The 27,237-nt window shown below is 50.5% G+C and overlaps 11 protein-coding genes across 11 annotated transcripts; 4 read left to right on the forward strand and 7 right to left on the reverse strand.

Annotated features, from left to right (window-relative positions):
- Window positions 1-1,053: 1,053 nt before the first annotated feature.
- Window positions 1,054-2,221, reverse strand: COCMIDRAFT_84498 (uncharacterized protein; the record flags this gene model as incomplete). Its single annotated transcript, XM_007685830.1, has 3 exons — window positions 1,054-1,444; window positions 1,501-1,920; window positions 2,043-2,221. The coding sequence occupies 3 exons, from the start codon at window positions 2,219-2,221 to the stop codon at window positions 1,054-1,056; spliced, it is 990 nt and encodes a 329-aa protein (XP_007684020.1).
- A 764-nt stretch (window positions 2,222-2,985) lies between these two features.
- COCMIDRAFT_33137 (uncharacterized protein) lies at window positions 2,986-6,040 on the reverse strand (the record flags this gene model as incomplete). Its single annotated transcript, XM_007685789.1, has 5 exons — window positions 2,986-3,530; window positions 3,589-4,282; window positions 4,348-5,479; window positions 5,744-5,841; window positions 5,891-6,040. The coding sequence occupies 5 exons, from the start codon at window positions 6,038-6,040 to the stop codon at window positions 2,986-2,988; spliced, it is 2,619 nt and encodes an 872-aa protein (XP_007683979.1).
- A 527-nt stretch (window positions 6,041-6,567) lies between these two features.
- Window positions 6,568-8,482, forward strand: COCMIDRAFT_84354 (uncharacterized protein; the record flags this gene model as incomplete). The annotated part of the gene is made up of 2 exons (XM_007685831.1): window positions 6,568-7,735; window positions 7,782-8,482. 2 exons carry the CDS (start codon window positions 6,568-6,570, stop codon window positions 8,480-8,482), a joined length of 1,869 nt encoding a protein of 622 aa, XP_007684021.1.
- A 2,510-nt stretch (window positions 8,483-10,992) lies between these two features.
- COCMIDRAFT_1752 (uncharacterized protein) lies at window positions 10,993-11,343 on the forward strand (the record flags this gene model as incomplete). Its single annotated transcript, XM_007685752.1, has 3 exons — window positions 10,993-11,061; window positions 11,115-11,171; window positions 11,224-11,343. 3 exons carry the CDS (start codon window positions 10,993-10,995, stop codon window positions 11,341-11,343), a joined length of 246 nt encoding a protein of 81 aa, XP_007683942.1.
- Window positions 11,344-12,291: 948 nt separating this feature from the next.
- On the forward strand, window positions 12,292-15,384 carry COCMIDRAFT_84543 (uncharacterized protein; the record flags this gene model as incomplete). Its single annotated transcript, XM_007685832.1, has 2 exons — window positions 12,292-15,027; window positions 15,082-15,384. The coding sequence occupies 2 exons, from the start codon at window positions 12,292-12,294 to the stop codon at window positions 15,382-15,384; spliced, it is 3,039 nt and encodes a 1,012-aa protein (XP_007684022.1).
- Window positions 15,385-15,542: 158 nt separating this feature from the next.
- On the reverse strand, window positions 15,543-16,787 carry COCMIDRAFT_33140 (uncharacterized protein; the record flags this gene model as incomplete). The annotated part of the gene is made up of 1 exon (XM_007685790.1): window positions 15,543-16,787. One exon carries the CDS (start codon window positions 16,785-16,787, stop codon window positions 15,543-15,545), a length of 1,245 nt encoding a protein of 414 aa, XP_007683980.1.
- A 398-nt stretch (window positions 16,788-17,185) lies between these two features.
- Window positions 17,186-18,553, reverse strand: COCMIDRAFT_22876 (uncharacterized protein; the record flags this gene model as incomplete). Its single annotated transcript, XM_007685775.1, has 1 exon — window positions 17,186-18,553. One exon carries the CDS (start codon window positions 18,551-18,553, stop codon window positions 17,186-17,188), a length of 1,368 nt encoding a protein of 455 aa, XP_007683965.1.
- Window positions 18,554-20,956: 2,403 nt separating this feature from the next.
- Window positions 20,957-22,778, forward strand: COCMIDRAFT_1755 (uncharacterized protein; the record flags this gene model as incomplete). The annotated part of the gene is made up of 6 exons (XM_007685753.1): window positions 20,957-21,272; window positions 21,320-21,498; window positions 21,548-21,654; window positions 21,706-21,831; window positions 21,882-21,971; window positions 22,028-22,778. The coding sequence occupies 6 exons, from the start codon at window positions 20,957-20,959 to the stop codon at window positions 22,776-22,778; spliced, it is 1,569 nt and encodes a 522-aa protein (XP_007683943.1).
- Window positions 22,779-23,694: 916 nt separating this feature from the next.
- COCMIDRAFT_84394 (uncharacterized protein) lies at window positions 23,695-24,435 on the reverse strand (the record flags this gene model as incomplete). The annotated part of the gene is made up of 1 exon (XM_007685833.1): window positions 23,695-24,435. The coding sequence occupies one exon, from the start codon at window positions 24,433-24,435 to the stop codon at window positions 23,695-23,697; it is 741 nt and encodes a 246-aa protein (XP_007684023.1).
- Window positions 24,436-24,969: 534 nt separating this feature from the next.
- Window positions 24,970-25,409, reverse strand: COCMIDRAFT_33144 (uncharacterized protein; the record flags this gene model as incomplete). Its single annotated transcript, XM_007685791.1, has 2 exons — window positions 24,970-25,093; window positions 25,162-25,409. The coding sequence occupies 2 exons, from the start codon at window positions 25,407-25,409 to the stop codon at window positions 24,970-24,972; spliced, it is 372 nt and encodes a 123-aa protein (XP_007683981.1).
- Window positions 25,410-26,578: 1,169 nt separating this feature from the next.
- COCMIDRAFT_84600 (uncharacterized protein) lies at window positions 26,579-27,175 on the reverse strand (the record flags this gene model as incomplete). Its single annotated transcript, XM_007685834.1, has 1 exon — window positions 26,579-27,175. A coding segment is annotated over one exon (597 nt), but the record flags the coding sequence as incomplete, so codon positions are not given.
- Between the last annotated feature and the right edge of the window lie 62 nt (window positions 27,176-27,237).

The raw sequence follows: 27,237 nt of genomic DNA on the forward strand, positions 1-27,237 counted from the left end.
AGTTGACGCGCATGGACGTGCACTCCGGCGTGAACGATACGTCCGGTAGACCCATTGAACGACTCCGTGAACTTCCTGTCGGTACGAGCAGTCCTGAACCACATGTCCAAGATTGCGGTTCAAGATCTGGTTCCTATCAACCGGGAAGCCTAGCTCGGCCCCGCTTTCACCGTCAAGTATCTTATCTAGTGGTGCCTGTACAAAATGCCGGGTTGCTGCCATGCTTTGTGGTTGCGAGTAAGTTGCATCGCAGTGCTAGGTATTTCAACATTTGATATTGGTGACGCGAAAATTGATAATGCCAATAATCCTCGAGCCCCACGAAGAATGGGGGAAAGTAGTCCATGGACGGGAAGAGGTTCCGTTCAATCGCACCGTTTTCGCATCGAGAATCGAATATACGCGATACAAGACTGTTCACTGGGATGATAGGGACAGAGCTTTGGACATAATGTAGCAAAACGACAAACACGAATTGCTCTCACATCACGTTGTAAATTCAGCGCTGTGATGGATATCGCTATACCCAATCGAGCTAGACCAAGCAGACCTGAAAAGGGTGCTGCGTCATGAACATATCAACCACGCTAATCTACGGTATGATATTCCCCTTTAAAGAGGACATGGGAGTAGAAGAAATAGGTCTAGTAAGAGAATCCGATAGTCGTCGCATATGTCCATACGGTTATCCCGTTACTGCTGCTGGTTTTCGAGTAGCCAGCGCAGCAGTTCCACGCCCCGAGTAGCGCCAAATCCCTTTTATTTTTCGACCCGCCCGACCAAACCTCCCTAATCCGTACTAAAACACCCTAACATGCATCACGACAATCAACCATGTATACCAGAACAACGCAACAATCACATGGAACAAAGTAAGATTCTGACTACACGGAATATACTCTATCCACGACAATAGGCCCACGGTGTAATACGCCCATAATAAGCCTGATAGTGTACATTGATAGCCGGAAAAACTGAAAAGAAGTTGTTACATCCAATCCGAAATCTCAGAACCACAAAACTTCAACTCCCCGTCTATTTTCTACTCGAAAATCAGTTCGTTTTAGCAATTTCTACACCGCCTGTGGCCCCTAGCGCCTTCTTGATATCGCCGTAGATGGCGAATTGTCCAGCAGTCAAAGTACCGACCATGAAGAGACGAGCACCGATACCACCGAAAGAACCACGGAGACCAAGCTCCTTGGCGATCTTGATCAGACGGCTGGTAGTTCCCTCTCCGGGCAGGCCCTTGGTCTTGTTGATCCTGGAGAGCATAGTGTCGGCAGGCTGGGAGATGATGGCGGCGGCGAAACCAGCCATCAGACCGGAGCTCAGGTTGTAGACGGTCTGCATGCCAGACGAGGTCTTGCTCTTATCGACGACGGTGTAGATGGCCTCGTTGACCTTCTCGAAGACGACGAACTTGGCCATGGTGTAGGGAACCCTAGGTGGAATGGTTAGTTGGGGATCAGTCTAACATGGAAAAAGACTGTGACGTACTGCTTGAAAAGGATAGGTCCGAAACCAGAGTAAAAGGCACCGACACCCTCGTTCTTCAGGATCTTGGTGAAACCACCAACGAGACCATTGGCAAAGGTTGGGTCACCGACGAGACGGATACGGGTAGCCTCAAGAGGACAGAGGGCGACGTCGGCGAAGAACTCGGCAACGGCGGCAGAGGCGAGGTAGACGGCGGTACGGTTGTTGGAGGCGGTCTCGTAGCCGACCATGTTGATGGCCTGCTGCTTGAAGAACTCATAACCACCAAACTTGAAGGCACCTTGGAGGAAGTAACCGGCAGCGGTGGGACCGAAACCAGTCCAGATGGCACCAGCACCCTCGTTGGCAATGACCTTCCTGAAGCCACCGATCAGGCCAGTGTTGTAGGTAGCGGGGTCAAGCTGTATCCTGGTCTTGACGCTGTGAAGATTGTTAGCTTGGCATTCTGTCGTCATTTTCGATGTGCCGCCAGGAGTCGCAAAAATATGCTCTCCACAGCCATTGCCATCGCCCAGAGTCACTGAAGAGGCGGGAAAACATACACATCGACGGGTGTGAGGGCACCGTGGGTGACGGAGCAGCAGACGGCACCAGCGAAAGCGAATCGTGCGTAAAGTCCAAGGCCGGTGGGCGCGGCCGGGTCGACTTTGGCTCCAATCGCGGCCTTTGCGGCGTCGAGCTTGGAGGAGCCGGTCGAAGTGGGTGGAGGAGAGGTGGCCATTTCGCTGATGTGGATTGTAGACGCGAAGGGGGTGGAGTGGAGTGGAGAGGTGCGGTGCGGTGGTGTTGAGAATGGACAGATGGAGATCAAGAAACCCTAGTTGTTGGTGAGAAGTTTTGTGCTTGGCACAGGACCCGTTCTTTTCCGACCACAATCCGGATACCCGCCCTTGTCGGCATTCCTCCATTCACGTCACTGCACTCTAGTGCGTGCGCAACCGGAACCCGGGTCTGTTAATCCCGCAGCCGCATCGCTTTCTTTTTATATATTCACTTGCAATTCTCACCGCTCTATCAACACGGAGCCGCTCTTGTTTCAATATCTGGCTACTAAGAAGCAGATTGCACCACACCAACACCATCTTGAGTCACATGTCAGCTCCGCACCCCGCAACTAGCTTGACAGTATTCAAACTTTTGCGCCCGTATCTGATTGGAAATGTCAGAATGATTTGGTCACTCGTTACTTTAGTGCAGGTCATGAAGAAATTGTAGTCTTGTGATTGTGCGACATTAAGTTGTGCTCTGATAAGCTACGTTGTACGGTTTTTGCGTCACATGCGTATTCGATGTATAGGATGTATTTCCTCCACTCCAAGGTTGATATGTCCAGAATATTTGCTCCATCTCTCGAACAGGTAGAGAGTCATGCGAAAGACAAAAGTATAAGCAGATTTTCCTCCTTCGCCACCATGCAAAAAAGAAGCATGAAGCCAGTGATTACCGACCATATTTGCATTTCTCAAGTTATCAAGTCGCTGGCTCTTACGACCACAAGCCACTAACCGTCTCTACACCTCTTTCGACTACTGCCTTGACACGTGCTCTTAGCGCATTATTCGAACATTCTACGTCCAAATCCTCCAGCCACACCTTGGCCACAAAGCGATCAAACTTGATCTCAACTCCTGGAACAGGGATGCCTAGGTTGTGCAAACGCTTCAACTCCTGCTTGTCCTCTGTAGACAATTGGTCATCGGCTGAATAAGATTCGGTGACACCATGAGGATCTGTTGGAGATGTAGCATCAGGTGCTGGAGCGTCTGGAGAAGGTGTATCCGCGTCTGTAGTAGCGGCTGGCGTTCCGTTGGTGGTTGCTGTTGTAGTACTATTGCGGGGAAGAGTAATGGGACGGACAGATTCTTCGCCGAACTGTGCCTCAAGGAAGAGGAAAAGACGAGCAAGACGTGTCGAAGGGTCAAGTGTCCTGTGAGGGTGCGGTTTATCCTTGAAACGGTGAGTGAATTTTGTAGCAGAAATGTCGTCTGAAGCTGGAGGTCCATGGTTGTGCGAGTGTTGCTTTGAGGATTCTTATGGGATATATTAGTAAACGATGTGACTGGAAAATATGATAGAGGTGAAACTTACGCCGTACAGCCGCCGGTGAGGACTCAACTGTGAATAGGACGGCGAGGACGGCATCAGCAATTCCATCGTTGATTACATTGCCTTCCCACTCGACTTCTACTCTCCCACCGTTCTTGACGAGCACGCCTACGCAATCCATGACGGTAAATTTGATCTCTGTCCGGTTAACTTCCTCATCTGCTTCTTCCTTGTGCCCATTTTCAGTGCCGTTCATCTTGCCTTCAACAGCTGCATCGATGAGACGAGTCTCTTTGATGGCACCAAAAGTACCTTCGAGAGCCCACCGTATCAAATCAATGCCCGCTGCCGACAGTGTAATATGTTGACGGCAAAGAATAGTCGTAGTTGTCAATCCAGCATACTCTTTCAAATCCTCTGGCGCCATGAGACTAATCTTGAAATCATTCTGTATCAACACTCCACTGATGATGTCTACATTTTCACCCTCCGATTCCTGCTTGATCCCAGCCTGATCAGCCTCACTACCACCAGGGGTCAGAGAACGAGGCATCGGCGGAGTGATGGAAGCTAACTTTCCCACAACTTTTGCGATCTTATCGGTTTTGAAGGGGATGCGGAGTTCCTCACAATTGGCTGGAGAATAGATTTTAGTAGGAATGGTTTTTTGGGCGTTGAAAGAGAGTAGTTTGGACTTTAGGCGGGTCATGTTGCCTTTTTCGCCATGAACAAGAATCTAAAGTGTGTGTTAGGATCCACAATCAACTCTAAATGTTAAACGTGAGACTTTTGAGAACTTACGACAACTGGCGCGCCGACTTCCTGCACAAACTCCATGTTCTCTTTTCCGTCAACGTGAGCAGCAAAACTGTATTCCTGGACTGTGCACCGTCGGGGTATCATGGTCTGCTCATTCTCCCGCTGACCTGGTCGACGCGCTGTGTTGCTTGCTCGTGTCATTATAGCGGGGATTTGATCAGGTTCGTGTACAATCTGCTTCGCCATTGTGCCTTCGACAGAGTAACCCGTAATGATGACACCGTTTCTCGGATCTGGCGCCCATCGCTCAAGCAGCTCACGTGATGTGCCTGACTGCATCATACCAGGTGAAGCCAGCATGACACAGCCACCCAAGTCATCAAAGCGCTCCAGGCTCTTGAGTGATCGAACAAATTTGAAGTCCCAAGCTCCACGACGGCCTGTGTCGCCTGCTGCTTCGGCCTCTGCCATGCGCTCAGCGAAGAGACGCTTGATGTTGTCGTTCATGGCCGAAACGTATGTTTGGTACACTTGCATACACTTTCGCGCCAGACTCGAGTTGTAATAGATGGGTATCTTCTGAACCTCCGGGTGTTTGCTCCAGTACTCATCCAAGATGAGCAAAAGTTCTTGCGCTCGTCCCAGGGCAAAAACTGGGAGCAGGGCTCGGCCACCGCGGTTGAGCACATCAGTGATAGCCTTCATGAGCTGTGCCTCTCGCTCAACACGCGGAGTGTGCATCGAGATACCAAATGTTGACTCGGTAATGAGAACATCAATCTTGACGCCAGGCGGCACGGAAGCTGATACCAAATGTCGGTCATCTTCTCGCGAGTAATCGCCAGTGAAGAGTATCTTCAAACCAGCAATCTCCATGAGGAACATGGCAGCACCAAGCACGTGGCCTGCTGGATACGGTGTTATTCGTACACCAGAGACTGTATGTGTAGTGTAGAAATCAATGGATTCGATCATGGGGTAGGTGTTGAGATGATCGGCCTCAGTATACATTTGGATCTTGGTCTCAGAGTTGCTCGACATGTTGCCGACACGGACCGAATCTTGGATGAGCCACTTGTAGATTGCTTTGGTAGGATGTGTCATGAAGACACGGCCCTTGAAGTTTGTTTTGGCAAGGACGTATGGGAGAGAAGCTGCATGGTCGACGTGAAAACTAGCCTAATGTCAGCCTACTGAATGACGGCCAACAAGGACAAGGACAAGCTCGGAGAGTAGACGTGGAAGAGTAGCTAGATACAGGGGCGGAAAGCGGGGATTGGTACATCATTGAAGTCGAACGGGGAGGATGCAAATTATATTCCATTGATACTGATATACAAGTCGCTGAACTGCGAGTGCCCAATGTGCGCTCATGGTCCGACTCCAGTGATGCGCCAGACCCCAAGTCCCATAGCAAGCAAGATGTGCGTATACATACTGTGATATCAAGAGCACGTCTACAGTGCTAAGATCAAAGTCGTCGTAAAAGGGCATGGCGGACAAGCCCTCGTGGGCGGGGTGCATGCCGGCATCGAGCTGCGCCTTGTTAGCAGGGTCGCCTTGGGCTCCGGATCTGTCTGCGCACCATGACCGTCTTGCCCTTGTACTGAATGATGTGACATGACCGCCCGACCTCGTTACCGCCTCCCAAGCAGAGGAACATGAGCTCGTCGGAAGGATCTATGGGGTCGTCGTCTTCGGGCGCCATTGCGGCCGCCTTTCTCTTTGCAGACATGGTCGCGGCAGGTAGACTCGACCAAGCGCACTTGTTCTTGACGGACACGGGCGAAGCAAGAGGCGGGTACTACGAAAGATGGGGGGGAAGGCGAGTGCCAGAGAACGCGTCGAAGGTGCAACAAAGAGCACTCTAGCTAAGCTTCATTAGTCAGATGGTCAGTGTCGGCGTAGCAATCATGCGCCCCAGTAATGACAGGCGAAGGTGAAGGTAGAGCTGCTGCTACTGCCTGGTGTTGTTGCGCGTTGGGTGAGAGTGAGGTGATGTTCCGTTGCGGCTGCGCTTTGTCGGGCGCGTCTGCCAAGCCCCAGTTAGTGCGCCTGCCACCGCTGGCGTAACTTCGTAACCTTGCTCCATCAAGACTCCCACAGGTATCGACGCGCCGACCGACACCACCCACCGCGACCGTCTACAGAAATCACGGCTCATCGCCAGCCCTATCGCCCGCACAATTCGCCACTCCCGGATGACACGCGGATAGACGCTTCTCGCCTGCGCAACTCCCCACAGGGGACGAGCTGCCCACCATGTCCTACAACCAGCAGTATCCTCCGCCCCAGGGCCAGCAGCAGCCGCCGCCGCGCGCATTCTCTCCGCAAAATTACCAGCACTCGCCAACGGCCCTTTCCCCGACCATGGGCAGCGGCATTCCTCCCAACAAGCGACAGCGCCTGTCACCGAACCCACCATCGCCAGCACCGTACCAGTCGCCTTTTGGCATGCCTGGCGCGCCGGCATATCCCTCGTCGCCCTACGCCAATTCTCCCCAGACGCCCGGCTATCTATCGCTGCCAACATCGCCCGCCGCGATGCAGCCTCCGCCTTTTCATCAGCCGCAGCCCTACCAGCAACCAAATGCGCACTCGCCCGCGCCACAGAGTTCTATGCCGCCGCCAAAGGTTCCGTACAGCAAGGCCACTGACAACTCGGAGCTAGAAAAGGCGAATGCGCGCGACTTAGACGTCAACAACATCAGCGATGTGCTCACCGGATCGGGTATCGACTTGCGCGCGGAGGAGGACAATCTGCTGCAAAACTATCGGAGCTTCACCTCGCAAGGCTCTGCATCTACAGTATCACCACATGGAAGTTTTAACAACTGGAACCAGCAAGGCCATGGCGCATACCAAGGGACTGGTCCGCTCAGCCAGGAAATGACCAAGGAGCAGCAGCAAGCCGAATTTATCAGAAAGCACGAACAGGCCGCTCGCATCCTAAATGAGTCGGCTCAACACCCCTTGAACGACCCATTCCTGTCGGCGAGTGTGCTTCGGCACCGCATTGCAAAACGTGGATACGAGCACTCAATTCAGATTAACGTAGATGGTCTGTTCGACAAGATTCCTGACAAGGGCCAGCAAGAGATTACGCGCAGCACACAAACCGGCGCAAACGGCGAGCAAATCATCGGTCTGGAGGCTGCCAGTCTGCTCAACCAGAATGCTCCGCTTGTGGAGATTCTGACATTAATAACTCTTGCTGCCGAGGAGCGTGTACGGACTCTTGTCGAAGATGCTTTCGCTCTGTGTCAAGGTCGCCAGAACACCTCCGATGGCGTCATTCCCCCTCAGATGGTTGATATCGCTGTTATAGATGAGAACGCCCAAGAAAAGATGGTTCGGCCCGTTAATATCTTGAAGACACCATGGGAAGCACCGGATAGCGCTGTCAGCCCCACAGCGACAGCAAACAAGGGTTGGTTTATTCTTCGAGTGTGTAAAATAGCAGCTAACAAACATAGGCCTACCCAATGCGGCACGTCTACCTACACCGCCCAGCGAAGCGCCACCTACCCCCCAGCGGACATTTCAAAATATCAATCGCGTCGCCAACGCACTCACCAAACGTGTTCAAGATGACTACAAATGGGAACAAGAACGCCTTCGCAAGCGAGCAAAGCGACAAGCAGGTGTTTCCAGTACATCAGCAGATGCGCCAGCGATACCAATACCACTCCCGGAGCCAGTTACAAAGAAAGCCTTGGCAGCTGCAAAGAAGCAGAGCCAGTCAGACGTCGTTGTATTCGGCAAAGCCAATGAAACAGCCAGCATGGCCCTCGGCGGAAAAAAGAAGAAGTATTCATGGATGACTGGTGGAGGCGGAGGCGGAGGCGGAGGTGGCGGCGGTGGAAGCGCATCTGGCGCCTCAACACCACGGCCCGTGGCAGCACCTGGTGGCAGCGGCACGGCAACACCGGCCGCCCAAGCGCCTGAGAAGGCCCTCATCGGCCGTAAACGCAAATTTGGCGAGGCCATTGAGCAGACGGAGACGGGCGCTGGCATCCAACTTCGCGACCTCATTCACGTGCTCGAGAATGACGGCCGCGAAAAGAAGACGCTTACGCTCATCTTGGCGCGCATGAAGAATACGGACAAGGATATGAAGACGGAGGTTAATAGGAATCTGCCCCCCATCACCACTACTGTACCTGGACGGGTATGAACAAATTCAAGAAAGATTATCATCTCCCGGTTTTTTGTTTCGGGACGTTTTTATTATTCACTTGCATTTATCAGCGATGGCGTTCTCACATCCGGGTTGGAGTGGGAGGTTTAAATCGTGGAAGCTGACAAGGAGCAAAAAAGATGTGTTTTCGAATGCACGTGTTTGTGCCTTTTTGCCTTTTTTCCTTTCTCTCTTCTCATTTTCGCACTATCCCAAGAGCTGGGATGATTTTTTCTCAAATGGATTACAGAAAGGGGTTCACTATGCTACTTTTTTCTGATCTTTTGGACGACTGTGTACCCTTTTGAACAATGAAAGAAATGGTATGAATGTCTCGAATTGAATTATTAACATGGCAATTCGTAATATGGATGGGGTTCTGTCCTGTTTGCCTCTCCAGATTATACATATGCATGTTTTGTTCCTCTAATATCTAAAGCGTGGAGTACTAGGAGTTTGGTGATGCTTTTAGCCGAGATTTCGTATCTCTCGGAAAGCCTGGGGTGCTACAGGCAGACTAGAACTTGCGAAGACGAACTGAGAAATCGGTGGTGAAATAGGAAAAGGTGGGTTGGGGTTGGGGGTTGAGTTGTAATTGTTCAAATTATGCATTGCATGTAGTAACTTTTCCCTTTTTTTTGTGATTATCGATGTACACTATCGTTTATCCTAGACACGTTACCATCGAGTCTGTAGTATTGGCAGAGTTGGCTCAGTAGTCAGAAATGGATTTCCTTCCAGATCTATTTTCGACCTTTTCGGATGCTCAGCAAACAACACGGACCAATGGTTCCATTCAACGGAGGATACTTAGCGTCTTGGCACTCACCTAGGTTTATGTAGCTGCCTTTACCAGTACACGATAGAATCAACCTCTAAGACACTTCACTTGTCCACTGTCTGGGACACGTCGATGCCTCACTCTCTCGCATAATGTGATGTCGGATAATACCGGTACTGTTATCGTCTAGCCGGCGAAGCCCAGCCACGGCATTCAATCTACTACGCGTATATCACATGGCAACTATCGATCATATCGTCTTAGTGGTTGTGATCCTAGAAGCCAGTTTGTTGGTCTAACCAAGCACTACACCACGTATCACAATAACATCAAGAATCGGCTCAAGGATATGTTGTATGAATGGAGTCGCCAGAAACTTATCGTCACAATGGGCGCTACTGAGTTATCCAAGCTTGAACAATACGCTTGAGTACAAGGCGCCCTCGAAGGCGCCAAGCACTGTGATACAGCAGATACTGGCTCCGATCACGGGGTTGGTCGTCGTAGCTTTCCGTAACAAGGAATGCCGTCTGTTCTGCCTAGATGAGGACTCGATCAGTATCCCTGAGAAGGCAGGTATCCGAGGCGGTGGTAAAGAAGTGTATGATATGAAGAGTAACTAGGAAGGGGGTTATCGAGATATCGGTGAACCTGATTGACGGACAAGTGCGAACACAAGCGGTGATGTGAACAGCTTTTCATTGGATTAATACGAGCATGTTATGCTAAGTTCAGAATTTTGGTTTAAATGATTTTGTTACAGTGAACGAAGCTATATGAACCCGCTCAGCTACATGTTGCTAGCAACATCTCTCATGTCCGCTTTGTGGGCGGACACCACTCGATGCGCTTGGTGTCGAATGTGTCCCGAGGTTGTGCGGCGCTCGTCCTTTAGTACCACTAGTTGGGCTGCCAGAGTTACTTGTTTCATAAACATGATGTGAGGCGCGCATGCAGTGTGCGCCCTTTGTCTCTGACGGCTCCTACGGACAGCTAGCTTTTGGACTCATTTCCTGACTGGTTTGGTTTGTCTAGTAGTTATTTTGATGTTCATCATGTAATAGCTGCTTTCCTTTACACTCTGAATACCTTTGCGTGTGTGGGAGCTGATGCTTCCTACGGCTTCTGCGGAGGGTTCGTTTTCTGGCTGGCTGGTTAGGCAGGCGGACATTCCGGTGTTCCTTACGTGATTAGGCGCTATCTAGATATAGCGATTCCTGACATCTTTGCACAGCTGTTGTATGCATTTGTGGAATGTATGCTCTGTCACCCTTCATAAACATATGTATCCGCTCTACCTCTGTTCTCATCCTGTCTTCCTCATTATTGCAGCTTTAGCTGCATATTGAGATCAGCTCTAGAGAGGCTTTGCATACGAAGAAATGCGATGTAGTTCGTTCTCAGAAGCTCTGTACTAGTCTGATATTTTAAGATGTTAGGAGTATCTATTAGTAACAAAAGATTTCACTTTCACTTCACCTCACCTTCTTTTCTTAGCCATGATCACACGTCATTGCAAGATGGCTTAGTAAGAATAATTTAGGGACTCTTCTACCTTTATTTAAAAGCAGCCTAAGTATTCATATCTTTCCTATCTTGCTTTTACGCTATCTCTTTTCGCTACTCTCTACCACCGTCTACCTATCAGCAACGGCAACAGCAACGGCTTACCGTAAAACCACTTTCCTACATCAAGATAATACCAAGTCGGCACCAACTCAACACCATGCCTGCTGCCAAGAACAAGTCGAGTGAGACAGACGTGAGTGGCAAGAGGTGGACTGACGACGAGAAGGTAAGAAGTCTCCACCCATGCACACTAGTACTAGCTGACGAGTTGATACATAGTTGGCATACCTCCTTGTCCTGTGCGGGCATGAGGGCGGACTCCAAGCCAAGATCAAGGTAAGAAGTGTGGCTAACAGCTGTGCGTTCACGTACTAACTCGATACTACAGAGTGCGCCCAAGCCAGCTGGTCGGACTAAAATCGCTTGCAAGAGAATGATCGAGCGTCTTGAGGAACAGTTCGAGCAGGAGATTGCTAGCATGAAGAATGCGCAGACTAGCAACGGCTAGACCACGAACAAGCGCAAGAACAAGAATGACAGTGACGAGGAAAATAGTGTGAATAAGGGCACGCCTAAGACAACTCCCTATAAGACCAAGAGTAAGATTAGTGGTGATACTGAACTCATGGTCAAGGAGGAGATTCTTGAGGAGGAGATTCCTGAGTAGGTTGCTCAGGGCTTGGACAGTGCCTTGATGGATGAGGGCTTTTCGGGCTGCTCTTTCTCCTGTAGGGGTCTGATAAGCCCATTGCGATAGCCTCGACGAGAGGCGGGTGTTTTTAGCGGGGTGCGTCCATGTATGCAGAGACATCTGGCGGTCTTTGTTCTATTGACACGTAGCATGCTTGTTGCTTGTTCTGGCGATATGGGGCCAGGGCTGTTAGAGGGCGTAGCAGGACGAATCGATGAAACCAATGGAATAATGAATGAATGAATGAAGCATAGCGGAAGATGGATGCAAGAGTGGTGATGCAGGGCGGATGCAGCATTAGGTAATGCCGCATATGCTGAGTCATGGCGCCGCGGCGGGCGGCGAGCAGGGGGCGGATGCGCAAACTACGTACTACTTCCTACTAGTACCATGTCTTGTTGCATGAAGCCAGCGGCCATTCCGTCCTCACCGTCGCCTGCGCTCCCTTGTGCGCGTGCTCTCTCCCAGTCTCCCCTTGTGCAATTGGCAGCAGTAGCAGCACTGGCACTGCCTGGCCGCCTGAGCCCCCCGAGCCGTGCGTGCCGTGCGTTGTCTGCGTCTTCATCCTCCGCCGCAGCGTCAGCCTCTGCAAACTGATCCCAGGCTGGCATGCTGCTTGGCCGAGTCTCTGTCGCCGCCTGCACAAAAACTCTCTGCGCAACCAGACGACGACCGCTCACTCTTCTCCACACGCGCCCGCTTGCCAGGCTGCCCAGTCCTACTGTGCTCGCCTGCGCCCGCCGCCTGCTCCACCCACCGCCGCAAATGGACCACAATGGCTCCGTCAAGCGCAAGCAACCCCCAACTTCGCCCGCCACCGACCGCCCCCTCAAGCACATCAAGCCCGAACCCTCTGCACACGTGACAAACGGCCACGACGACACCATGGAAGACGCTCCCAGCGAATACAGCGCCGCCGACGACATGCCGCCGCCTGCCCATGTTGCTGCTGCCGCTTCTGGGCCCGACACGGCTGAGTGGCAGAAGACCATCGAGAACGTGGTTAAGAGTGTTGTCTCGATTCACTTTTGCCAGACATGCTCCTTTGACACAGACCCCGCTGTCAGCTCAGAGGCCACGGGCTTCGTCGTCGATGCCGAGCAGGGCTACATTCTCACAAACAGACATGTCGTGGGCGCTGGGCCCTTTATCGGCTACTGCATCTTCGACAACCACGAGGAGTGCGACGTCCACCCCGTTTACCGTGATCCCGTTCACGACTTCGGTATCCTGCGCTTCGACCCTTCAAAGATTCGCTACATGCCCGTCACCGCCCTCAAGCTGCGCCCAGACAATGCAAAGGTTGGCGTTGAGATTCGCGTTGTCGGTAACGATGCTGGCGAGAAGCTGAGTATTCTGTCTGGCGTCATTAGCCGACTGGATCGCAACGCGCCCGAGTACGGCGAGGGCTACTCCGACTTCAACACAAACTACATCCAGGCCGCCGCTGCCGCTAGCGGAGGTTCTTCGGGCAGTCCTGTGGTCGACCGCGACGGATATGCCGTTGCGCTGCAGGCGGGTGGACGCGCCGATGGTGCTGCGACTGACTACTTCCTGCCCCTGGACCGCCCTCTGCGCGCGCTCGAGCTGATCCGCCAAGGCAAGCACGTCACTAGAGGCACCATCCAGACGCAGTGGATACTCAAGCCCTTCGATGAGTGTCGGCGACTGGGCCTCTCTGCTGAACTTGAGAAGGACATCCGCACTCAGTTCCCCAAAGAAACGGGCATGCTGGTTGCCGAGGTTGTCCTCCCCCAAGGTCCTGCATCGAACAAGGTTGAAGAGGGTGATCTCTTGCTCCGCGTCAACGGAGAGCTACTTACACAGTTTGTCCGTCTCGATGCAATCCTGGATGAACACGTGGGCCAAACCATTTCTGTGACCATTCAGCGTGCAGGAGAGAACATGGACGTTGAGATTGACGTCAGCGATCTCCATGCCATTACCCCCGACAAGTTTGTTTCTGTTGCAGGTGCTTCGTTCCACGACCTCTCGTATCAACAAGCTCGCCTATACGCCATCTCGCTCAAGGGCGCAGGTGTGTACGTGTGTGAGGCAGCTGGCTCATTCAGATTTGCCGATGGCTACACGTCTGGCTGGCTGATTCAAGAAGTTGACAATCAGCCAACACCAGACCTAGACACTTTCATTCAAGTCATGAAGAAGATTCCCGACCGCAAGCGAGTTGTCATGATGTACAAGCACCTGCGCGATCTGCACACTGCAAACACCAGCATTACTGCAATCGATAGGCATTGGCACGCAAAGATTCGGGTAGCAACTCGCAATGATACGACTGGCTTGTGGGACTTTAGCCCACTTGCCGATGCCATTCCACCTGTGCCTCCAGTCCCGCGCCGTGCCAACTTTGTCAAGATGAGCTCTAGTTACCCAGAAGCTGTAGACATTGTCCGCAGTTTTGTACGCGTGCACGTCTCCATGCCCATCAAGCTTGACGGCTTCCCCAAGTTGAACAAGCAGGGCTATGGTCTTGTGGTTGATGCCGACCAGGGTCTTGTCCTTGTTTCGAGAGCAATCTTGCCCTACGACCTGTGCGATATTTCCTTGATCATCGCCGACAGCATTTTTGTTGATGCAAAGGTTGTCTTCATGCACCCGTTACAGAACTATGCCATTGTCAAGTACGATGCCTCGCTAGTCAATGCACCTGTGAAGACTCCCAAGTTCGCAACGGATTTCATCAAGAAGGGTGCTGAGACCATTTTCTTTGGTATCAACCAAAACTTCCGACCCGTTGTGGCCAAGACGGTTGTCACGGATATTACTACTGTTGCTATTCCTGCTAGTGCAATCACGCCACGGTACCGCGCGACCAACTTTGATGCCATCACCGTAGACACAAACCAGGCTTCACATAGCGGTTCTGGTGTGCTTATTGCCGAGGATGGTACTGTCCAGGCTCTCTGGCTTTCATACCTGGGTGAGCGAACATCGCATAGTGGCAAGGATGTAGAATACCACCTCGGTCTTGCGACACCCAACCTTCTCCCAGTACTCAACGAGATCCGAAGCGGCAAGACTCCAAAACTTCGTATCCTGAATGTCGAATTCCAGACAGTCCAGATGAGCCAAGCCCGCGTCATGGGTGTTTCAGAGGAATGGATCGAAAAGACAGAAACGGCTGATCCAGAGCGCCACCAGCTCTTCATGGTCCGGAAGGTCGATTCGGGTCATAGCGATGGTCTTCATGAGGGCGATGTCCTCTTGACGCTCAACGGCAAGCTCGTAACCCGCTCTCCGGATCTTGATGTCATGTATAACCATGAAGTCCTCGATGCAGTCATTGTACGCAAGCGCGAAGAAAAGACCATCAAGGTCTCGACCGTTCCTACAGAGGACCTCGAGACTGACCGCCTAGTCAGCTTCTGTGGTGCCACTTTCCACCGTCCCCACCAAGCCGTGCGTCAACAAATCAGCAAAATCCACTCAGACGTCTACATTTCCTCTCGGGCCCGTGGCTCACCAGCATACATGTACGGGGTAAGTTTGTCGACTTCTCTCTCTACACCTGCCTTTGCTAATTAGTACCACTAGCTCGCACCTACAAACTTTGTCACACACGTCAACAATGTCCCCACGCCTAATCTATCCGCCTTCCTTGTCGAAATCAAGAAGATCAAGGACAACGAGTACTTCCGCATGAAAGTCATGACGTTCGATAATGTCCCCTGGGTTGCTACCATGAAGAAGAACGAGCACTACTTCCCTACCATTGAGCACATCAAAGATCCGTCGGAACCCCTGGGCTGGAAAAAGATCATTCACGAGTGTGACGTTGGAGGCGCAAGAGAGGAATTGGGACCGGATGAGCTGGAAGCGGATGCTGCTGAAGATTAGACGGACGGTTGTTTGGGTATAGACAGCGCGGCTTGAAAGAAATTAATAACCACTGCTATTCATCTTAACGCGCAGGAGGAGTCTGGGATCATCATTCCATGTAAATGTGTCTATGTACTGTACAAAAATATCCCAAACCAGACCAAACAAGAGCTTCTCTACCTCTGCATCTCATGCTCCCCAAACTGACTCTTATCCCCCATTTCCACCCCCCTCCTCTGCATCTCAACCGCATACCGCATCACCTCCGCCTCCCACTCCCCCAGCGACCCCATTTCTCCTCCTAACAATCGCTCCACCGCCCCAGCCAGCGCCATAGCATCCAAAGCCGCCTGGTTCGTACTCGCCGCCGTATGCGGCCGAAACCCCGCAAGCGCATCACCCAGCAACACCACTCTTCCTCCCTCCAACACCGCCTTGGGGGAAATCACATCCGTAATCGCCTGCACAAACGGGACCTCTGTCCCCCGCACCACCTCCGCAAACTGCGGCGGTAACATCTCTTCTGCCCTCTTCTTCTGGCGCTTCCAAACATCTGGGTTAATAGCGCCCGGTGGAAGCGTGATGTGATGCTTCTTCCCATGTACATCGGTCATGACATCTTCATGCTCAGTTGAGTTTTCGGGGGCGTTGACGTACCAGACCCAATTTAGCAAACGCTGCCCCGGTTCAACGGTGCCATGATGACCGGGGATGGTGTAAGCGAGGATTTGCGTGCCGGGGGCATGGAAGAAGGTGAAGGTGTTGGTGAAGAGAGAGTGGGTTGCAGCTGAGAGAGAGGTCTCGGGGAGGGTGCCGCGCCAGGCTATGTAGCCGGCGTAGGTACGCGTTGTGCTGGGGAAGTAGGAAGTTCGGATTTGGGAGCTGGGGCCGTCGGCGGCGAGGACGAGGTCTGCGGGGGTGGTGTGCGATGTGCCGGAGGTGTGCGTATAGGATATTTGGATTGGGGTGGAGAAATCTGAAGAGGGGACGTCTACGTTTGTGACTGTGCAGCCGTACTCGTAGGATGTCTTTCCTTCGCCTGGTTCTGGGGTGGGGACTTCGGCGTAGTCGGTTTTTGTGCCGTCGTAGTTTGTACGGAGGAGGTGGTAGAGGAGGTCCCAGCTTGTCATGTGTTGGTCTTGGTCGTGGCGGCTGATTATTTTACCTTCTTTATCGAGATATTGCCGCTGGTGGCTCGGGACTGTCAGTGGTGTATGGGTCCGGTCGTGCGTTTTGAAGAACTTTTGCACTTCTGGGCCGGCTACGACGCCAGCGCCTTGGTCTTGGAGAAGGGGCGTTGGGTTGCGCTCGAAGATACGGATGTTGAGGTCTCTTCTCAGACGCTTCAATGAGACTCCGGCCATGAGACCACCTAATGAGCCTCCTATGATAACAATGTTCTTGGGCTTTGCTTGGGCCATGGTTGCGCGTGGAACTGTGTGAAATGCTTGGATGGAACGAGAGGTTGTTAGATTTCAGCCGTGGGTTCGCAGCGCGTCACTACATTTTAAGTTTAGAAACTATGAAGATACACGCAAGGATAGAAACTTGCATTACGGTCAATGACATGATGTTGTATCCTAGATGGTGTAAGATTGGAAGTTGTCGGGAGCTCGATACGGACGTCGCTTATGTTACCATGACGTACACTATATCCACAGACATCGGAAACACACTAGAATCGTTCTCTGGTCAGTCACATTCAAGGAAATGACTACTTTAATTTTTTCGAATCGCCTGGATCATAGACAAACATGCTGGTTACTTGCGCCTGCGCTCATTGAGATGTCCAAGCCGCCCTAGTATCCTAATAGTCCGACTATGTACAGCACTCCTTCATCTCAAGCCCTCCTTTAATAGGCACTGCCCCTTCTGGCCTTCGAATATTTTGCGAAGTTTTGTTTGACGCGGACTTTCGGACCCCTAAAGTACGGGATGTGTACCAGTACACAGAATGAAACAGCAAAGCCAAACACAACCAGATATTGGCGATTCCAACCAGAACAGACGCGACAGCTACACCAAACCAGTGGAGCGGCGGTCCTGCTACGGCGAAAGTGAAGACGATTAGACCGTGTGGAAAGCAGATTACGTAGTACAGAGGACGATCGAGGAGAGCCCTAGGAACCACTTTTTCGCTTTTGGTGTGTCGCGCATTTTGGCGACTGATAAAAGGGAAGAAGGTAGTGTAACCCACCATACAAGAGGCTGCCAATGCGACAAGAATGAAGGAAATGCTCGCAGGTGTGAAGTGCCACTGCTGGAAGAGATAGCTGTACCTCTCAGAATAGGAGAAGATGAGGGTATCGAGGTAGCCGCTCAGCAGAGCGAAGAGTAGGATGCCAGGCTCGGAGATGAGCATCTCGTATGGCCGGAGCGTTGCCATGACCCATTTGTGACATTGGCACATCTCCATCCAGGCTTCGTCGTAATTGGGTCCATGAACATTCGTGTTGCCCTCCTCTTTTTGCCTTTTCGCCTCCCGATCTAGCAGAACTGACGCCCGCATTTCTTCCGCAAACAGCCAGTGAAGCAACTGTGTAGCTACCCCAAGAATAAGCTGAAGCCAAAAGGTCCATCGCCAGTCAAGGAACTGTTGAACCACGCCTCCAACAACGCCAGCAAGGACAGTGCCAAGGCAGCTGAAGAGAGATGCCCACACGGCGGCGCAGAACTCCTCGTCCTCGTCAAATATATCTTCGATGATGCTCATAGTTACGCCGCACCCAGCCGACGACAATCCGCCCAGAATCCTCCCCCCAATGACTCCTCCAGAGCTTTTTGACAACGCGGAAATCAGAACGGACATGTTGGTGAGACCAAGCGAAGCCTGCGTGACTGACTTACGGCCCATGTCGTCTGAAAACGGGCGCCAGAGCCTGCACCCGACCGCGCGCGAGATTAGGAAGGCTGTCATTCCCAGTTGGGCATTGCCGATGCCAAAATACGTGTTTAGTGAGGGGATGGCGTTGGAGTAGCTAGCTGCGTTGAAGGCTATGCTGGTTTGGCAGGCTGAGATGACGGTCAGGAGAATCCATTTTCGGCGTGCGGGCCATGCACGGGCTAGGTGGTTGCGTGAATTTTCTTCGGTGAGGAATTTGGTGGGAATGGGGCGATTTCGGAGCGAGGAGCCAGGTAGTCTGGAAGGGTGTGGTGAAAATGGTCTGTAAGTGTGTGATGAAGGCATTGTTGGGGGTCACGTGGGTTTGGTGGAATATCTTGTGTGTGCCGAATATGTGACTGTTTCTGAGAGCGTGTGTGTATCTTCTGAAAGCTTTGAAGGGAGTTATAGAGTATATATTATTCATAGGCAGCTATAGATACAGATGTTCATTGCTATGTGTTTTCTCAACTGTGGTTGATCGAGTCTTGTCACCATCTAACCATGGTTGGAGTTGGAGGACACGATCGCATTAACAAGAGGGGCGCACGTATTAGTAATGGGATCTTCAGTAGTTTTCCTGTTGGAGATGATAATAGCAGTGCCTAATATTGAACATATTGATAATATGTGTCTGTCGAGTTGCTCGGCCAAGTCGAATAGATGTAGGGTTCAGCACTCCAGTTTGTTCTTAATCACAAACTCAGCACGGAGTGATGGTAGAGAAGACCCCTAACCCCGCTCTATGTAGTAATTCTGATTGTCACTTTTGTGTATTTGTACTTGACGTACGAAATTGGTGGAAGAGTGTGGTTCGCTCTTCTCCACAGATTCCCATGTATCGAATGAAGCCGCATGTACACGAATGATTGAGCCCTATTGAATAGACAAAATGACTGTGTCATATCCTAGTGACGATGAAGAATGGATTCGAGACAGCCTTGTATGGTAGCATCAGCAAACTTATTGTGCCATGTCGCGCAGTTCGTGGGGGAAACGCGGGTTGACGGGTATATGCAGAAAGCCGTAGGGTAGTATGTGCTGGATATCATAATGTAAGATTGACTGGCTTCGAAGGTTGCACAAAGTTGAGCAAGACTTTCATAACCCCGCATATGTGAATATGCTTCCAGGGAAGGTGCATATCTCATCAGTCTCTTGAGCATTGCTGCATCGATGCTCAGGCAACCATCGTTACATATGCGGGAAAGATATGAAGATGTGACCTTCCTGCGAGGCATAGCTATCTCAAGTTACTCAGCAGGTTTGAGCCAACCGGCGTGGTTCCATTTGGAGTACAGCGTCGTTGAATGCCTCGTCACACGACACGGTTCTTTCAACCGAACAACTATAGCTATCTGAAATGTAGTATGCCTCGGTGTTCAGGGATCGCCGCAATCCTTTGCACGGCTTGAAAAGGCAGGTGAAGCCTTAACGACGATGCCACGTCCAATGACGCTTTTGACAGACGCGATGACATCTCGGCGAGAAGAATTTCGTTAGATTCCCATCAGACCGGACTTGAAACCATCTCAAGACTGACAGGAGTTTTGAACCCAACCTGACGGAGAGGTGTGTTTTCAATGTTCCGGAATTGCGAAGGGTCAACGAACGCATGAATGTCAGACTTTCTGCCGGTTAATGGAGAGAGGTACAATCGAAACTGAAACTACTGAGCGGCATAGATCTTCCGTACAATAAAAGCCGATTTGCATCAATAAGTGCTATGTAGGCTGCCGAAGTCGCGACCGTCATCGCGTATGGCGATGCAGTGTGCCATGGGTGCCATGGATGCCATGGGTGCCATGGATGCCATGGATGCCATGGTGATGGTCGGGGTGACGTCGGCCAATACTAACAACACACTTGTTGAACAGAGGAGTTCCTAGCGAGCGTAGTTCGGATTACCTGTAGCTTGGATCAAAGCGGCGATATTCACTAGTGCAACGATGCATCCGAGCCCGTTAAACGGTAGATGCAGTGTGGGGGTGGTAGTCGACAATGGTTCCTGGGGTTCCTGGAGCTTCTTGAAACCTCCGACGTCTGAACTGGGACGCGATGATCCAAGACAAACGAGAGCCACTCACCCAGGCGCCCCATGCTCAACATTTCCGACCAATCGCCTTGCTGTTTTCAAAATATACAGACACCACAAGCTGACCAATGCATCCAGCGGTTCCAATCAGAACTGTCTCTTCTTGTAGCGGTAGCAATGGGACAAGGTAGCAGCCTCTATTCACACGTTGGGCCTTGTGACAATTACCGGCATGCAACGTTTGCACGTCTCTCCATGCAGCGGATGCGCATCCCCTCCGTTACACCAACAAGATACAATCGTTCTGGCTGAGCAGCATCCGTCTTTACCAGTTTCGAGTAAGCGCTTATGACTGAGGCCACTGAGCCATGTCCAAACACATCCCGCTGGCCCTCTTAGCCAGAACAGGCCCATGTGCCCGTCAAACTCAGTCCTTCTACCGCCTTCCCGCCTTCGTATGTCGCTTTCTTTACCCTGCGGCCCATTGCATGACTTGGGCCGTGTACTCGGTACCTGTTGAATTCAGTTCTCTGGGTAACAACGTCTCCACATTCGTTCCATTAAGTAAGAGGGGGGATCCGAGTCTTCAAATCTTCATACCTCGTTGACTATCAGTCGAAACTATTCAGTCGAAACTATCACACTTACTCAGCACCCCCTACAGCCTGGTCGTCATGGCAGCCGTCATGCGCCCACGAGCGCTAGATGGCGAGAGGAGGATGAACATGGACGCCCTTGGGATAGGCTATATGGTCTTCGCCATATTATACACCATCACATTGTCTGCAGAGCTCTATTTTTTATGGCGACGACGTGATGCATTCTGCATACAGCTACGAAACATCAAAGTGCTTTTTGCAGCAGTTTGCATGCTTCATGTCTATCTCAGTATTGTCCTGTTTGTCTACCCTTGGAATGGCTTCTTTCCATGCTCAGCCGAATTCTGGATCATGTCTGTCTTCCTTCCATCCGGCATGGCATTCTTCCAAGGTGAGTAATTTTGTTTACATTTGCAAGCCTCTACTAACGCTTCATAGCTTGCAATGCAAAGGTTCTCACGGTTTATGAGAGGCAAAATCGGTTAACGCGCAACTTCCTTGAAGGGGCACGCAAGAAGCGTATCTCATACACCCCTCGTGGGCTATACGAAGCGTGGCGCGATCTCGATGCAGCAAAGAAGGTGTACTTTGGTACCTTGGCTGGATTAGCAATCTCCGTAAGAGCTGCTTGCTTGGACTACATATTCTTTGCGCTAACCAGTACAGTTCATTCCTGCCATTATATTGTTCTTCGGTTCACGCCGTTTTCATTCGTCTTACGGCTTCTTTGGAGTGGCTACAGACTTCCAAAAGTGCCGTCGAGGAGGTGAATGGTATGTGATATGTTTGCGAAAAGATAGAAGTCTGAACTAATCAAAGTGCAGGATTCCATCAATCTTCGTTCAGCTATTCTGGACGATGCTTGTGGGTCCTTGGATTCTTTGGAAGATCCGCGATATTAGGGACGTCCATTCGTGGGCCTGGCAAACAAGACTTGCCATCATTGCTGGGTATGTTTGGTTTCCCTGCTCCTTAGTAAAATCACTAACGATCTGTCCAGTCTACCCGGAACGCCGCTTTGGATTGCCTTTACATACTCAAACATGGACATAGCTACAAGCGTCAACAGATTCTTCGCACCGGCAGGATGGTAAGTTGAGGGTTTGCCCGTAGTGCTTCGATCTTGACACTAATTCCGCCAAATAGGTTCATCCCATCACTGATAGTCTGCCAACAAGTCCTGATCGTCATTCCTCTCCGTGACGCACTAAAGATGCAGCCCTACCGTCGCTCCTCAATCTCCGAGACCGATTCTTTCAAATCTTCACGGCCCATTCTGATGGAAAAGGCACCAACCGAGATGCTGGACAAAACTGCCAGAACTAAAGTATCTATGCAGGCGCTGGAATTCAGCATCGAACACAGCATCGAGCCCCTCATCGCCTGGGCCGCAGCCCGCGAGTTCACAGCCGAGAACTGTATCTTCCTGCGCGAAGTACGCAACTTTAGGAGGAAATGGGCTGGCCTCAAGGTCGTCACTACAGCGCAGCGCCGCCAAATGTTCAACGAGGCATCACTCATCTTCTTTACGCTCGTCAACCCGTTTACCGCCGAGGTGGCTATCAACATCGAATACAAGGTCTTCAAGACGCTGCAAACCGTCTTCGCAGAAGTCGAATTCGACCCATACATGCCGCGCTGCAAAACGCCTGACGATGTCCAATCACCCGTCTTCCGGGAAAACGTCGTGTGCCCGTGGGAAGACACGCTCAGTCGCCCAACCAGTATCCAAAGTGATACAACGTCATCATCAACCTCGAGTACAAAAAGCATAGTACCGAGTGAATTTACAGACGAAATTTTTGACGCTGCATATGACAGCATTAAATACCTTGTTTTCACAAATACCTGGCCTAGGTATGTGGAGCTCGCAGGCAAGCTTCATAGCGCTCTCTGAACAGCACGTCTTTAACAACTGCTGTTTCGATCAACGCTCCCATTGTTTTTTTGCCTTTTACTTGCCTGCCTTCCTAGTTAGGATAATACCCTTGAATGATGATGCAATTGCTTTTCCCGTTCATGTTGTTGAACCTCATTATCCTGGCTACCATCATCTATGTATTGTTGCCCTTTTCTCTTTCCCCAGTCACTTCTGGAAATGTTATAGAATAATCGAAATCTTACTCATCATAATTTATATTTATAATAATAACATATTGATCATTACCACTATTAATCCACATGCGCTTACTATTGCTGTCGCCATCGCCTAAACCCTGATTCTAGAAGCCTAAGGCAAGTTCTTCCATTGTACTCGCCAAGGACAATACCAGATCCGCCTGTGGATGCGGTTTCGACATGCGTTTCGCTAAGTACCATGCGGGGTGCTTTCTGGAATTTGTCATGCTTCCAACCTGATCAGCTGGTACACATACCTCTCTTGGCAGTCATAGAAAAAACGGTACCCATTATGATGGCGATCCGAAAGATCGACATGTGCACATGACATGGCAGTAGTAGGTAAGTATAGAAACAAATCCTTCCCTTGTAGTAAATCAAACCACGTCGCTCACTCCACCACCCTTTTTTTTCTCCGATATGGAAAGTCGACGTCATGTCTCATACTCGAAGCTTCCACAGATACTAGGCATATTTACCCGGATAACAAAGCGTTGTCTGCACGTCTAGACCCTTTTTTCTCGCACCGCAAGTGTCGCTCAGACAAGCCACAATGGTCGTTGACGGAAAAAAGAGTGTCTTTCCTTCCCTTTGCTCATCTCTCGTCGTTACAACCATCCGGTCGGGACCTCTATGCAGCACGCAAAATTCATGCGTCAGGGGGGGTGGCGCGGAAGGAATGGCACAGTTGTGACTTAGGAGGGACGGCTGGCGAGTGCGTGGCTGTAGGTTTCGTATCTTGGAGCGGATGGTGTCACAGGTTGTGGTGGTGCAGGATATGCACAGACCCCGAGTGGTGGATCGGGTTGGCGGGATGGAGCGGCGACTTGCCGAGTGGACGGTGGTAAGACGGAAGAGAAAATTGTTGGTGTGTCTTCTTTCGCACTTTGTCGTCTCCTCATGCGATTTTTATCGAAGAAGCGACATATGGCATTGGTGTCGATTTCGCGACCGTGTTCTCGGTATCCAGTGCCAAAGTAGGGTATGCTGCCTTCTAGCAACGCGGCGCTGCCGAGTTTCTCGTACGGTTCTTCCTTTTCTTGGTTTCTCAGTCGATATTTAGAAGTTGGTGGTTCAATAGGGCCTTGTGGCGCGGGCGGAGAGGATGAAAGGTCAGGCCATACTGTCGAGCATTTTGTGCTGGAAAATGACCACTTTTCCGGGTGTTGTTGTGTCGGAGGCGGCCAAGTCAACGGGTCGGGCCAAAGCGGTTTCACATTAGGCATTCTGTAGGTTCCATCCGCTTCGCAGAAGAAGTTCATACTACGCTTGAAGGCAGGGGTGACTTCATTTTTGGGTTTAGCTTCGTTTTTGGAGTGGTGGTTTATAACCTTCACACCAGAAGGATTCGTCGCGGCGTTTGGATACACTGCACACGACGGGTCTGGGTAGTTATCTAATCCACGTGAGCAAGACAGTTCGTTCAAAGAAGCCATTTTATCGGAGAAGTATATGGGTTGGTGTTGAGGAATCACAAAGGCTATGTCTTTCTCCTCGTGAAATTACCTATTGATGCATGCAAGGTTATAAGAAGCCATCATTGCTAAATAGTAAAGAGTTGCGTCGCATCATTCCCGTTCACTAATACGTAGCAGAACTAGAGTTGAAGAATGTTATAGTAGAATAATTGATGCCTCTTCAGGAGGCTTATACTCAAATACACTGTAGGTGAGTGGTTGAACGGTAGTAACTGCGAACACGGAAGTGCCGCGACTAACACTAGAAAACGTGCGAACCATGGTAAGTCCGCACTAAATATAGTTATCATGTGCAACATTGATTTTTCGTTAGCTTTTAGTTATTGTTCTTCGTATCTATACGTTTAATAAATTCTAAAATTGTAACCCTAATTCGTTGTATAAGAAGAAGTAGCTTGAAGAGAAGTACAAGAGAAAAGTACAGGTGACAAGAAAGCACGTATTTAATACCAACGCCCTTCATCACCATACATTTTATAGAACAAAAGACATCTACGTAAGGCGAAGTACCGTGCGCATGTTGCTGAATGTAATAAGGTATTGAGGTTTATAGAGGTTTAATAATACTCGTGTAACATCCTCTGTGTGTGCAACCGTTTTAGGATGCATCTTCGTGCTAAGTTCTTCTTTTTGTAAAAGATTAGCACGAACAAAGTTTTAGATCTCCGCTCCGACTAGTGTTACCGTATATCTGTGGGAAGGTGGTTGCAGCTCCGCTGTATGATAGAAATAAGCTTACCCATGTGGTGTTGAACAGAATTCACGCTCAACTTGTCTGCGATGCGGCCGACCCGAGAGCGAGCGATGTACAGGGCGTACTCTTTCAGAAGCGCTATGCCAGGAAGAGCAACTCTTGGTGTGAAGTATGTTGCATCCGTGTTGGTATCGGGGTATATATCGTTCATGAACTCTGTAAACCATTGTCGTGACATTTTGTATTCTTGTTCAGTTATGTTTACGATACGTGGAATGGAGGGCGGCTGAACCAGTGGGTTTTGGTCTTTGATTTGCTCTGGGCTGAGCTCCGCTTGAGCTCTCTTGAACTAAGAACTGCGCTTCTCAGCAGTAGTGAGCTTGCGGTGAGTGCTGCCTGGTGAGGCCATGGTGCCTCGATGTTATGATGAGAGAAATGAGTTGGCGATGCTTGCAGCGAGAAGTAGATTGCAGACAAGACCGGAAACTAGAGGGAAGGTAAGTTTCTGGCGAGGTATAGAGAAGAGGAGTGAGAGTTGGTGTATGAAGGTGAAACGGAAGTGCAAGAGTGAGAAGGTGGTTCGATGGTGCGGGGTGTTACATGCAGGAGTGATTGTTTACTTTATTTGTTGTGGAAGGCACTCCTCGTGCCTGCTCTCTTTCCTCACGGTTGCCCTCTATTGCTCAACGCACAAGAAATAACGTCGCTTTTATAAATGTAACGATGGTGAATTTGATAACAAGTTGAATTTCCTATGAAAATTTTGGAAGCAGGAATAGTTAGGTTCGTCAAACGGCTTCAAGATCTTTTCGTGGAAAATGCCCAAAACCCGTTAAGTCTGCCTCCCCTTTCATAGTCAAAGGCATTCCACTAAACCGTGACGCGCCTGCTCAAGTGAGCCGTCCGATGCCTCGACGCGCATATTAAGCTCAGAGATACTCTAATAGTTACTTAAGAAAAAGTCGCATAGAAGTATAATTTCGGATACCACTATAGTGAACGCGTAGCTCTTATCCCGCGGACGAGAGGTATACCTTGGTTTCAGCTAACGACACGTTAACACCAGCCATGAATTGTAGATAATACTTTGGCTCCTGATGGTCTTTTTCCAACGCGGTTCAAAACCTTACCATGGGCTAATGGTGTACTCTTTTGATGATCTCGATGTCGTGTAGGATCTGACGTGTGACATCTTCGAGCTGTAGCTTCCATTCATATACTACGCGGTCGTGAATCATCTCTAGGAAGAGAGAAAGTTGCACGGTTATAGATCGTCTCTAAGAAGAGAGTAATGCTATAGTATAGGATTTTCCTACCTAGGTCGGTTTTCTTTATAATGGCGTGAATGTCGACAATGAGGTCGGAGCTAATGTCGCTCAAGGATGGATGCCAGGTCTAATGTGGATATTACCAAACGATGGGCAGTAGGTAACTTGCTAGCAGTATCGAGACCTTAACTTCTTGGATGAGCCTGTCGGCTTCTTCTTTCTTAAGGGGTTCAGTGAAGTCATAGAAGGCTATAGTGCCTTCGTTGCTCGGCTTCTTAGTCAGCCTCGGCGCGAGCTTGATCAATGTATCCCTTATCGCCTTCGCAGCTTTGAGGTCGTCGGTTGTCTCCCAGATGCAATATTGCATGAAGATGGCATTGGATTCAGCGACTGGTCTGGTTACCGTGAGGGGGTTGGGCAGCCTCCTGTTGTCCGGGTCAACCATGGATACCTTGACCCTCTCCGCCTCCTTCTTGGTCTTTGATGCATGGTATTTGCATGCAGTTCCAAGTGCTGTTCGGCTCTGCTTGATCTGGGCGTTGTGTGAGATATTGTCCCAGATCTCAGAGAAATAAAAGATCATGTCGCCCGCGATGAGGCGCGTGTCGCAAAGACCCACCGTCTGGTGGCATGCCACGTAATACTTGATGCTTCCGTTGGCGATGGTCTCGCTAGTAGGAACTATCGCTCTTAGCATGTTGGCTTCTGCTAGAAGAACTCCTATGTTCTTCTTCTTTTTGTCTTGCTCACTGTCTCACGCCCGGGTAGAGCCTTTAGTGGAATACTTAGAAGGCTTGC

This window comes from Bipolaris oryzae (assembly GCF_000523455.1).
Source record: "Bipolaris oryzae ATCC 44560 unplaced genomic scaffold scaffold_13, whole genome shotgun sequence".
NCBI lineage: Eukaryota > Fungi > Ascomycota > Dothideomycetes > Pleosporales > Pleosporaceae > Bipolaris > Bipolaris oryzae.